At 42.8% G+C, this 13,873-nt stretch overlaps 1 protein-coding gene across 1 annotated transcript in view; it reads left to right on the top strand.

Moving 5' to 3' along the window:
* Positions 1–13,873, top strand: part of LOC128362208 (zinc finger protein GLIS1) — a 72,575-nt gene that overhangs the window by 19,896 nt on the left and 38,806 nt on the right. The window contains exons 3-4 of the mRNA XM_053322951.1: positions 8,383–8,575; positions 9,848–11,408. Of these exons, the coding sequence (XP_053178926.1) occupies positions 8,383–8,575; positions 9,848–11,408 (1,754 nt within the window). The remainder of the gene's footprint in view (positions 1–8,382; positions 8,576–9,847; positions 11,409–13,873) is intronic.

Raw genomic sequence — 13,873 nt, 5'->3', positions numbered from 1 at the left:
CATCACTTCCTGAACATAAGGTAATTTTATCTGTTTACACTGGGTGTTTAACAGAATAAACAAACAAAACACGTATTTATTTGTATAAAAAATGTTATTTGTAACACCTTAACCTTCCGTAGCTGAGCATAGACGTATTTTGTTTCTCAAGTATTTACAAACAGGTCAAATTAAACATTTTAAACAATAATGACAAATTGTATGCAACAATCTACCAGATGGAAAAATTAAGAAAGGAAAACTGAGGTCAGTCAGATGCGCTATTAAAACCTTTTGAATTAACACATAAATCTGATAATGTTATCAGTTGCTGCATCAAAAGCTCTGTCACTGAATTTGAGTGAAATATTTGCATTCCAAATAATCAAATCTTGTTACTTCTGACTGATCTGAGTTTGAACACATATCTGCTGGTTTTCTTCTCAAAACATACTTGCATGATTTATGTTGATGGATCTGTCCACATAAAGAGTGGCCAGACAGGCACCACTAGTGACAAGGTACAACCACCAGGTGGTGACATGCACAAGTGTAAAGTTTTAATTATGTTAATCAGAGAGGACAGCAGCAGGGAAGTAATTGGCTGTGACGGTTGGCAGGAAGCTGTGGGACGTGATCTTGTAAGACCACAAGCCATTCAGTGGATCCTCCTTTGTATGTGTGTGAGAGAGCTCTTTTAGCTGTATGTGTGTGTGTGACAGAGAGAGAGAGAGGTGTGTGTGTCTAAGTGTGTGCATGGAGTCACATTACAACACTACAACATTATCTGCTGTGTTTCGGCTTTTATATACAGCGTCCCATCTGCTAGCTGTGCGGTGAAGTGGTTGGTCATTGAGTCTTCGGTGGGCACCAAGCCTGGGCTTGGGATGGGGTGGGTGGGTAGGTTTTGGGATGGGAGGGTTGCTGGCTGCCAACTATTTGTTTGTGTTCATGACTGCGGTTAGCACTGCTCCATTTGAAGAGCTCAGTATTATGAGGACGCCTGCTTCCCTAAACATGTGCCCTCTTCTCTAAAAAGCAGGAGAGCTAATCATTTACCGACTGCTGCATTCATCAGTGTGACTTAAAACCGTGTTGCCACTTAGTATAAACAACCAGACGATTTCACAGACAGGTTTGTTTGGAAGACATAGCTGCAACTCAGTCGTTATGTTAATGATTTCTTTAATGTTATAACTGTTTTGGAGCTAAAGTAAGATATTTCCACGCTGTGACCAGAAATAGTCGAGGCTTGCTGGATGCTTCTGGAGCTGCACAAGTCCCTCCTCTTCACTCTAATGTTTATCCTTTCGTGTTCGACTTTCTTGCGGCTAATCTGAGGTTATTGTGTGACCAAGCTGACCATGAGAAAACAGGGAGGAACAAAGGTACCTGACTGAGAGCAGCTAAAATCAGCCAGAACAAATTGATTTTATCCTCATGAAAGTTCTCATGTCTGCTGGTACTTGTAATCCCACTACGAAAACACTGACATTTCTATGCTCCTACAGTAATTTAATAGAGTTTTTCTTCTTCCCCCTTGCTCCGCACCTGCTTTAAGAGGAGCTTTCTCCCGAGACATTGTTATTTTTCATTTACTTGTGCCCCCAGGTTTTTCAATCATACATCCATTACTAAGCAAACAAATAAGTTCCGGGCCTATGCCGCAGACACAAATATAGACATGAGTTATGAGATTCAGAGAAGCCGGGAAAGGCTTTGGAGCCTAATACACAACATCTGCACTGGACAGGACGCACAACCAGAGCATCCCTCTACAAAGTCCTGTGGCCTGCTGTCGCACACTTGTATCTGTTGACCTGTCTCATGTTGAAAGGGAAGACGGAGAGGGGGAGAACCATGGCAGGTGGGGGTATGGGGGCAGACAGAAATAAAATGATCATTATTAAATGTTTAAGTGCTGAATGTTATGATTTATGGAGCCAAAGTGGGGCCAGTTGAGGTGTCACATTGGATTTCCAGAGGCATCTGTCTTGCGGTTTTGGCAGCTTGTTGTACCTTGGGTTCAGATGTTTGCATCACACTCCTGACATCCCATTTCCCTCTCCAACACTCCCCTACCCACCCACCCCCAACAGCCTCCTCCTGCTTTAAGTAGAGCACACCTCTGATCGCTCCCCTTTCCTCTCCTTAAACCATCTATCCATCTGCACATCTGCTTTTCATTGAGGCCTGCATGTCTCTGAAGACTTGAACACATTAAACGCTGGCACAAGCACAGTCCCAGTCTGGCACTTAACACAACGCTTAGGTGACTTAAAAGGGAGAGGCGAGAATTATAGAAAATGAAGTGTCACCGAAATAAAAAATCGCCCCAGATTACCACCAATTACACTTAATAATGCTGTCCTGACCATCTGCTGATCAGATGGAGGACTGGTGTTGTCTGTGGAGAAATAATGATACCAGAGAGAGCGAGAAGGAGAGAGATTCATTGAGGGAGACAGCAACAGAGACTTTCAACTATGTGATGATGTGGTTTGATCTTCTCAATACTGTAGCGACTGGAATGCTTTGTATGGTAATGCAGTCATAACTGAGTATCTTGGGATAATAGCTGTGTTGTTTCAGAAGGGTTAAGTTCTACTAGATTGGAGACATGTGTCTGCTGTGCTTTATTAGTCATTTATTAGTCACTGAGGTCAGGGGAGAGTTTTTTAGCCAAGGCACAACACTGCTGAACTTGAACATGACTCTGATCATCAGCCCCTGAGGCAGCCTGAATAGGTGTACAATTACAGCGCACCCTAACTGGCCGTGATCCCCAATGTGAAATTTATCCAGTATGTGAAGCGTGTTTAACAATCAATGTAATCACCGTCACAGTGACCGCAACCTTCCACTAAAGACTAAGTTGTATCCTAATTATCAGAATTATCGAGTCTGCGTTCATTCATTGTTCCTGTCTATTGTCTTATTTTTCAGCCTCTATGGTCACAGTGCCTGCATTCATCAGTGGGAAAAGGATTAGAAAGCACTTTCCAGTCACGGTCATGATGCATCAGAGTTTTGCGGCTATGTGCGCTGCGTTCCCAAAGGATTTTGACAAGAAGGAAGCATGACAAATGGATGACATCAGAGCAGGCGTATTGCAGGGTGATTGGAACCTCGTTTCCCTCCAAAACTTCAGCCAAAAAATAATCATACATGTCCCAGGACAAGTTCTCGAGTAACCACGTTTATCCCTTTATAATTACACTCTTGTTTGAAGCATTAGTTTATTGTGCAATGGAACGTAAAAACTGACACACTGCTCCTTTAACCTTCTTCTCCTCTTGTGTGTCAGTTTACCATCATCCCGTAGTGATACTCACTGAAAGGAACATGCTACTTTAATTATACAGTTGAGGTGGCAGAGTGAGCATGAGATACCATGTGATGACATTTATAAAACGGAACATCGCTTTAAATATAACACAGTATTATTAGACACCATGTTATCAACAAGCACTGTTTCATGTCTGCCATCCATGTGCCAAAGGTGATTTTTATGGAGGGGTGGTGTTTTAAGAGGCAGATAACAATAGAGTCCTTATATGTGCCTGCCTCTATAGTTGGCAGTGCTGACATCAGTGGCTGTTTGCGAGGATGAGCCAGCACATCTGTGCATGGTCTCTGTACTGAACACAACACTTGCCCCCGGTGCTTCTGGCAATGTCCTTCCTTTTTTCTCTCTCCATCCCTCTCTGTGCCCTGGCGTCCGTGATCTCACGCCCTTACAGCGTCACTGCTAGTGCTAATTGAGCCTGAATGCTTGCAACTGTGCATATCATAGCAGCTTCCCACCCAGCTTGTTCGAAGGTGCTCATTCAAACTTCACACAACACTGAACTCAATTTCTAACCATAATTTGCAGGGATTAAGTAAATGGCTAGATTTAATTTGCTTATTACCGTACCTACAGATTGTAATTTGTGTTTGTTAATTATGTCAATGGATTACATAAACATGTTTTCCTCAGAACAAAACATGAAAAGATTTCAAATTCAAGCCAAAGGAATGTAAAGTATGATGAATACACAGCTGCCTTACTCAACAGACCACCTATAACTCTGCTTATCATAAGAAGAATGGTCACCTCTCTCTCTTTCTTTTTCTCACTCATTTATTTTCACACCCACGCACACGCACGCACGAACACACACACACACACACACATACACACACACACATGTTTGTCTTTATATCCATATGGGGACACTCATTGACATAATTTCCCTAGCCCCTTACCCTAACCTTAACCATCACAACTAAATGCCTAAACCCAACCCTTATACTAAACTGAGTTTAAAGTTAAATTTGTGAGGTTTTGCTAAAATGTCCTCACAACGCTGGTTTCCAAGGGAAATTGATTCTTTCAAACATAGAAAGACATGCATGCGCACACACGCACACACACACACACACACATACACACACACGCATAGCACACACTCTCCTCCCTTGTGGCCACTTCTTGATGTCTTACATTCTCCCTCAGTCACCAAAGCACTCTTTGGCTTCCACCCCCTGATCAAACTATGCCCACAACACAAAAAGAAATGTTCAATGCTGAATTACCATGGCACATTCAATATAAACTGAATTTACTGTCGGGTCCCATCCAAGCCACCATATGTTGAGGAGCTCTTTTCCCCAAACAGAGCATGACTGATTCTTTTAAGGTAGCAAAACTTTAAATCACTGGAGCACTTACTTATTCCAGCAGTGGTATCAGGACCTTAAGCACTCATCCAACACTCTGACTTTAATGGAGAAGGTGTCTGCTGGATGGAGATACTTAATCCAATCGAGCTTTCGCAACATGATGCAACTCTCATCACAAATGTTGGAAATAGGAGTTCAGGCGAGAGGGACTTTCTGTAAGTACTACTACTGTTTGTATTGGAAATAAGCAAATCAAAGGCACACAAAAAGGTCTCCCTTCTGCCACAATTCACAAAACTAGATGCAATTAAAAGAATGTCAGATGCTGGATGTAAAAAGTGCAGATTTGAAACTTCCCATGAAAGAAGATAACAGAAGAGAAACTTCTTACGCACAAATGGGACTTTAAAGTCACTGTAAGTTGTTTCGCATTGGTGGTGGCGCCAAACAGCTAAAATCTATCCAGAAATCCTATAATGTTGCCTCTCTGCTTTTCTACATATTTGGCACCAACTCGTAATTTTTTGGTGAATCAACCTATTCTTCTCCTGGTTTGTGATTAGACTGACAGGCTATGTTTAAGTATAAATGCAGTGGTCTATTGTTGAGACATTTCCGGTTAGTTCCCAAAGTTAATCCTCAAAGTGCATTTTTGTCTCAACTCATATTTTACCATTTTCACTATGAGAATGTATTTGTTATGTATGTCTCAGTAATTATATTTGATACTGGACAGGGCTGGATTTTTTTTCTCAAGTTTTTCATAATAGTGTTTATACAATACCTGACTTTAAACAATAGCCTAAAAATAAATGTGAATTTGTATGTTTTCTTTGTTCCACAAAAGAAGACCATAAATCATATTTGCATAAAGCAGTAATGTTAGTGGTCAACCACCACTGGCGGACGGTCACACTGACTAACTGCCAGACAGCAGCCTGCTACACAACAGCCTGACTGACAGAACCCATTAGCTTTTCTGCTAAAGTCTCCCATTTGTCTAAGATGAAAACATGGACTTGCCTTGTCTTGCAGCTTAGCTTGTTGATTGAGCCTCCAAACTTTCTCACAGGTGTAAAGCACACTTCTTACATCTATTTGCAGGCTAGGTAGCTAATTTGCTGCTATTAAGGTAACCATATCAGATTTAAATAGGGAACTATTTGATCCAAAAATGAGTAAAGCAGGCTTTAAATCTGACGTTTGATGCCAGCTTTCAATACTTGACAATTTTTGATGCTCAGGATACAATTCAGAAGTAAAAAAAAATTGAGATTTGATATCGAGCCCTAATACGAGGTGTAGAGTTTTGCAAAAGACATGTAAAAGCAGACTCAGTGTAACCCTTGTCCAATGAGTTTAAGCAGTGGAGATTCATCCAAGTGATTTTTTTCCCCCAGAAGTGTGCTGGGAACAATGGTTGTATTATCATTCTGTTTTAGTACAACAACTTGCAGACAGGTAATAAGTGCTCTGGGAACATCTCTGTCTTGTCTCTGTGTTGACTCATTTACATGGTGGACTTTTCCTGGCAAACATCCATTCTGTAATTTGGAACAGAGTAACAAGAGTAGAAAGAGCATTGTCTCATAATTGGAATTACATTTACCGGGCTGCGTGTTGTGTGTCTGTGTTTTATGTGGTGGTGACTTTGATATGAGAGAAAGAGCATGTGCGTTCAGTCAAGGCCTTATTGACTTAGTGCCAGTCCATCCACTGCTTTATGATGACACTGTTTTTATTTGGTTGTTTGTGTTTTTGCATGCATCCATATGGACAATTAAGGCCTAATTAAGAAATCTCTGATGATGTAGGTCATCTCCGTCATGTCACTTCTGGCCATCCTGATTGAATTACTCCTGACTCGAGGCAGGGAAACACTTGGCCTCACATCAGTGGGCCTTGATTCTTTCATACAGAAACACAGTGTATGCTAACTGGTGGGGATGCCCAGCCAACAAGCAGTGAAAAAAAGAAAAGGAGTAAAACAAAAAGGAAAGAACAATCCAGAATTTGATAAACAGAATGATTTGTATTGCTTGAAAACAGACCAGAGCTGAAAGACATCTTGCCTTCTGTTAACGGCTTTGAGTGAAACCAGCATTATTCCTCCGGTCCCCCAGCGATACCGGCCTGTTTGCATTGCTTGCTTTGCCTTTTCTCTACTTCTTTGTGTTTCTGCTGTGACCCACGAACAAGACAAAAGAGACTGAAACTACATCAACTTTAGGAGGGATATGTGAATAGATGTTTCTTAAACTGAGGATAACATGGCTCACAGAGTCCTCTTGTTTTCTCTTGTCTTTTGTTCATTCCTGTAACCTTTTTCCCATATTCCAAACACTTCCTCTCTTTCTGTCCTCTACTGTTTACTCTCCCTCTCCATCTGTTATTGATGCTGTAACATCTTTTGTTGTTGGGTTGTTTAGTTTTTTTCATTTCTGATTCGGGTAAATATTTGACTATGTTCACATCTAATTCATTTTCTTCATCTTGTATTCTTTCTGTTCTCCTTTTTGAATGTTCTCTCTCACATACAGGGTGTTTGGGTGACTTTATTAATAATAGCTCATAGTGTGTGATAACATTGTCAATAACATCGTTAGGAGAAAATTGAATTTGAGAAATTGAGTTAGGAAAGTTGGAACAGGGGACGCGTGGCCGCCTACACATGAGTGTGTGGGGATATCGGCTTTCCCTCAGCAAATATTTCCTCATACACCTCCCTCCGTTTCCACTTTAATTTTTCTTTGTCCTATTTTTATTAGGCTATATTTTCAGTCACACTCATGAAGCTTGTCATCCTGATCAAATGCTCAGGTTTGAACACCTGAGGCCAGTACCTAGGGATTAAAATGTGCTGCAGCTGAAAAGTAAATACTAATAAAAAATACATTTTTATTCAGCAACAAATACTAAACTGCATGCATTTCCCTCACTAAATAGATTATTTGTAGATGTTATTTAACTATGAAACATACATCTGATATTGATGATTCTTCCATCGCAATTATTGCTGTTTTCTGAATTTTAGTCCATGGATGAAAATCACACTTTAAATGACTCACACTGCACTTCAATTGAGTTTTCTTCTCCAATGAACAATTTACCTAATAAATACATAAATGAGTGAAATAAAACAATGAAGTCACTATTTACATTAAAAAAAGTAATGATTACATGAAATTAAAACAACTGATGGTAAAATTAAAAACACTGTATGTAATTTTAATTCATGACTCATGCCATGGTTACACTTCTACTGGCTGCCTCTACCGGACACATTCATTTCAGTTAGTTTATTTTTCCAAATTGGACGCATCGCCATTTGGAATACAATTCCTCAATTACTCCAGCAATAATATTTGATAATAAATCTCTCCAGCGCTATTCTTACTGTCACCAGTTGAACTTTGCCAAAAAGCTCTCCATACATCACCAGATACTACAGTTGTGGCAGCCAACAATTATTTCTCAAGAGAATATTCATAATCTAATAAAACTTCACAATGTCACCAATGGCCTGGATCCCATTGTAAACTGATTATCCTTCCAGGGCAGTTAATAGATCATACATTCAGTGTGCTTAGCCAGGATCATTTGATACACATATCAAGGATGTACTCATCATATCTTATGTGAAAAAAAGCTGTTTAAACATTGAAATTGTTTATCAACTACATTCAAATCATTTGTAGAACCAGTTTAGTGACATTTCTCCTTCTCTTCTTTCAGTAAATAGTGCCTATTGCTCAGAGAAGGATGTAGACACCGAGCTGGGTGACACTGAGGGCACCCTGATGCGATGTGGGCAGAGCCTGCCACTGTCAGTGGGGGGTCATTCAGGGGGGCTTTACCCCCAGAGCCTCCACTGCGACAGACCTACACCCGACCTCCTCCTGCAAGACGGCCCTCACCAAGACACCAGGTAAACTGTCACTATCGCTGTTGTTTTCTAATAATTATGTTCCTGTTCTAGTTTTGAATGTTTCCTGTTGGGTGTAATGTTGCTAACACTGCAGGTTTTTCATTATCTTTGCTATTGTGATTCAGATGTACACATATGTAGCTGGAAAGATTTACCTAGTCTCATAAATCTCACTGAAAGGGTCCAAAGTACAACATTTATGTTACACTAATGTGCTTCTTCTGTTGTGCAATCTTTGACTACTGTTGGTCAAGTTAGAAAGAATTTCCAATGAACTTCTTTCTCCTCCTCTTTTCTATCCCTCCATCTTTAGTCATCTGATCGAAAGCGCTTCTGGAAAGACATTGACTTCTCTCATATTGTCTCTCAATATTTTCACTACAGCCAAACAGGAAATGGCCCTTCTGAATAGAAAGGAAGGGGGTTGGGGGTGGGGGGTCAAGTCTTTATTAACAACAACGATGACAAACTCTGCCAGTGGCTTTCTCCAATCCTAGCTAGCGTCGGCTCTGTTTTTCCCCCAGCGTGCTCGGGGGGAAAAGGACAAAGACGATTCCTTCATGAGACAGCCCGGAGAAAAGAGAGCTCTTCTCACATCACTCAGGGGCTTTGGACAAAATCCATAATGAGCCAACTGACAGGAATGATTATGTAGAAGATCACAGCAACGCATGGAGAAATCTGACCTGGGTTCCCCATTCAGCAGGGCAAAGATTCCCACCATAATACACAGTATTGTAAACGGTGACCCTTCATAGGCCGCAATTATGCCACCAAAACAGGTGACTCCCTATTTATCCCCAATGTTGGGTTGGGTTTAACCCCTTTGTGTTATCAAAGCCTGTCAGATGGTCACACTAGCCAGTGGCCTCTTAGTCTCAGTTGCCATCCTTCCCTCCCCCTCACTCTATTCTTAGTCATAAATGCCCATTCATATCCTCTCGCAACCAGAAGATCCTGTTTCATTTATTCATAAAAAACATTTTTGATCATCAGCCGCAGATACTACCTGCTGTCCATCATCACCTTATGTCACTGAGTCCCGAACATGACTTACAATGTGTAAGAAGAAAAGAATTTTAGGTTACTGGGATTGATTTAGGATGACATGATTTTTTTCCGTAAACCGAGAGAAGGATTGGAGGAGGAGTGGGAGCAGGAGGCTAAATTCTGACAGCACTGCTAGTGGGAAGAACCAGCCTGTGTCTGTCAACAGGGCCTGAGCTAATAGCATGCATATTCTTCTCTGTGTGTTTTTTTTCTTCCTCACAGATCCTCGTCTGCCTTCCAGAGGACCCTGACGGGGGCCTCACCCGGCCTGAGCTGCGGCATTGCCAACGGGGCTCGATCCTCTCTCCCTTACCCAATCAAACAAGAAAACTCAATGGGTTACAAGATTTCCAGCATGGGGCCAGGTGTCCATAGCACGTCTCAGGCTGGGTTTCAGAACTCTAGGGCTGGCATAGTTTTGGGATTGCCGAGAAATGAGATGGTTGGAGCCACACACAACAGTGGTAGTGGCGTATGCGCAGTGAGCGGCGTAGGTAATGCTGTGTCAGGGGACGCAGCGCAACCGTTTAATAATGAAGATGGCTCCTCCCCGCTGGCTTTGTCCCCAACGAGCTCCCGTCATTCAGCGCGGCTGCTCAGCACTAGCAGTCTGAAGAGACGTTGCCTGTCCCTGGTCTCGCAGTCCACCAGCACTGCTGGCACCAGCAGCGTTGCTGTCACTGGGTCCCCGTCAACTTCCAGCGCTGCCTCCGAGGAGATTAATATCACTGCCATCATCTGCTCCTCCTCCCAGATGTCGATGGTTGCCTGCGTCAACGGGTTCCGCACTAACCTCTCGCCCAGCCACACTAGCAGCGCCGGCTTCTCCTCCTCTTCCTCCTCCTCCTCCACATCCCCACCCTCTAACTCCTGCTCACGGGAAGCCCCCCACAAGCCCCCACCTCACGGCAGCCCCCAGCAGGCCACACTACAGGAGAGCTGTCAGCTATCCTCACCTGCCACCTGCCTGCTGTCCCTTTCCTCCTCATCATCCTCCTCCTCAGTGTCATCAGTGGAGCCAGAGCAGGGCCAGGGGCTGTGTGAGGAGCAGGGCTCCATGCAGCAGGGGCGCGGGGCTGGTGGAGCAGCCGGAGTCGATGTGGTGGGAGGAGGAGGCTTGGATGGGTTGGGGCTACTGATGAGTGGGGTCCTGATGTCTGGGACGCTACATTCAGGGCCTGACACTGGGACTCTCTTGGATGGGGGCCAAAGATCAGGGGCTGCCCTCAAGCAGGAGCCCCTTGATGACTTCTCTCCCAGTGAAGATGAACTCTTTCAGCACCACTATCATCATCACCATCACTTAAGTGGTCGCAATGGGCACCTTCGTCACCCCCACCACCCTCCTCGATCTACCATGCCTCCACCCTACCACCTGCATCAATATGTGGGGCCCAGTCCTGGGGGCCTGCTGCATCACCAGAGCCAGCAAACAGCACCAGCCTCTTCCCTGGGACTCAAACCGTCCTCTGGAGGCCCTCCTGGGTCCCACACAGCCCCAGAGCGAGAAGAAGTCGGAGTAGGAGGAGGTGGAAGTGGAGGAGGAGGAGGGGGAACACTCGCTGATAAGCAGGTGTGTCGCTGGATTGACTGCAGTGCTGCATACGAACAGCAGGAGGAGCTTGTGAGGCACATTGAGAAGGTCCACATCGACCAGCGCAAAGGTGAGGACTTCACCTGTTTCTGGGCTGGCTGCATTCGCCGCTACAAGCCCTTCAACGCCCGCTACAAGCTGCTCATTCACATGAGGGTCCACTCCGGAGAAAAACCTAACAAGTGTATGGTGAGTCATTATAAATCTGTAAAATAATCCACCCAATACTGACCAGGTCTAAGAAACACACGCCAGGTTTCTTGACAGTCCCCTCATAGTCAACTCTCTCATTTATTTTATAAATTAATTTTTGTTCTTTAAAAACAAAGGTTGTATTTAATAGTTTAAATATAGGTCTAGTTTGCCCCATAATTGCAACCATCTGTTTTTTTTTGTTTGAATTAAACACAAGCACATATTTCATAAAGTTACACAGTCCCTCAAGATGATTTTTCCTCCTCAGATACATGTCCATCGTGTCCAAAAACAAGACTGGACTTGCTTCATTGCTGATTACTTTTCAACAGAAACTTTTTTATTTTGTTTTGGTTGAGAAACAGTTATGATTGTAATTTCTGTATTTTTAGTGGAGCATGTAAAAAGGAGGAATTTTTTTCTTCCCACTGAAGATGTGAGCTGCTGTAAGAGTAGCACTACCTCATCAGTATAAATAGATTTGTGGTTGTATTCTTTACAGGTAAGGCTCCAATTCCACAAGGCAACACACTAATCAATGTCAAGCTGTCACTCGCCCGCGCCCTTTAGCAAATGGAAAAAGCCCTCAAACCTTAAGAATGATTTAGTCCAAATACACAATTAGTCCACAATTTGTGTAGGGCGAAGCCATGTTTATTTTCACGAGCACTCTGTTTTTCGAGAAGGGATTCAGATCATGAAAAGCCAACACATATGGTTAACATAACCAAACAATGCCTACACTTGATCCCTTTAAATGGGAGCTTTAAATGTTTAGCTGTCCCACAAGTATTAAGTGAATTGGCTTCATATCCAAGCCAAACATGAGGAGAAATGTAGTAGTCTGGAGAAGGGAGCCACGAAGGGATGGTCGGTAATATTTGCTAGTCTTGCTCAATTCACGGCTTCACCCAAAGCCCCCTGTCAGAAGTGGTCCTCTTCAAGTTCAGGAACCCATCCAAATCCTAATTATTGAAGAACTGAGTCTGCAGTATTGCTACAGCACCTGTTTTATCTCAAGGTCTTTTTTCCTTAAAAGAAAGTTTATTTTCTAAATAACTTGTATAATAGTGGCTTGTAAAATTAGCTGAAGTGAGAGACTACAAAAGTTGAATAAGTCGTTCTTGTTGATTCTGACCAATTCTGATACTTGTTAGTGCACATCTCAGTCGAATGCTGAGTGAAGACACAAACTCAACTGTTGCTGCTGGGCTCCCTGCTTTGCGTCACTCCAGGATGTTAATGTTTCTTCCCCCTTTTGCTCAGTCATGAACTAGAAATTTGGAAGTCATTTGCAGGGATGTATGTGCCCCAACTGTTAATTATGCTTTACTTTATTGTATTAAAGGCTATTTGTCTTTTAGTTGTTGTTGCTGCTGCTGGTTGGAGCCTTACATGGATGCATTTATTACATTTGGGTGACACACATCAGGGCTGGTTATGGCTCTGTACGTATGCTATAGATGAATGTGTGGCTGTAGGTGTGTGTGTTTATGTGTGTTTTCAGAGATGTTTACCATATGTGAGCGCCAGAACAATTCGGCTCAGTGTAGACGAGCCGCTGGACTCTGTCTACGGACATGAGGTGCTGTGAAACTCTGCTATACACCCTAACCTCCTGATCACCCTTCTTTCAAACATACACACGAACACACGTATTCACAGCCATGTAGAAATGCAAAAAATGGGGATATAGTTTCCACCAACTCTCACAATAGGAAGTATTGATTCTGTGTACAGTACGTTGGGTTGTAACACTCCTGCTTTTCCGACAGAAGATAAACAGAAATGTGAAATGTTTTAAAAGCTTGAATCAACACGTCTAATCAGCAGGGATTGAATGTATGTTGATCTGGGAATTCAGCAGATAAACTTGGAGGGCCAGAGAAAATAAACACGTTCTCTGTGTGTATTTGTGACAGTGTTTGTGTTTGTATATAGTCTGTACGGATTTAAGTAGGTAGTATGCACTTATAGGAAACCTAGTGTCTCTGTGTGTGTCTGAAAGCGTGTGCATGCTCGTGTGTTTCAGTCGTTTCCATTCCAAGTCCTTATTTTGTTGTCTGAGCTTCTGTGCTTCTTGGCCACTAGCACTGATGCCTCTTGTGTTTGTTGTGCTCATGCAATAGACAAAGGCATTCAAGAATTCGAGCAATTCACATAGAGGAAACAGATGAGACATTCTTTTTTAGGACCAAATGCTCTAAAAAAACCAGGACTAATCCCTTTATTATCTTTCCAGCAGCAGATTCCAGCAGGCGCTCATGAAGCAGAGCTCTCCTCACATCCAAACACAACACTCCTCTCTCCTCTTTCTCCCTCTCCTTCGCTCTGTCTAAACATATATATATTGTATCTCTCTTTCCTCTTACAGCTGCACAGGATTTGCTTCATGCTGTGTCTTGGCAGGAAAAAGTCATTATCACAACGCACAATTCATACCCTGACCCCTGCGTGGG

The sequence above is a fragment of the Scomber japonicus genome, chromosome 7, assembly GCF_027409825.1.
Source record: "Scomber japonicus isolate fScoJap1 chromosome 7, fScoJap1.pri, whole genome shotgun sequence".
Lineage (NCBI taxonomy): Eukaryota > Metazoa > Chordata > Actinopteri > Scombriformes > Scombridae > Scomber > Scomber japonicus.
The sequence above is the reverse complement of the archived record's forward strand: the minus strand, read 5'-3'. Positions and strand labels throughout refer to the sequence as shown.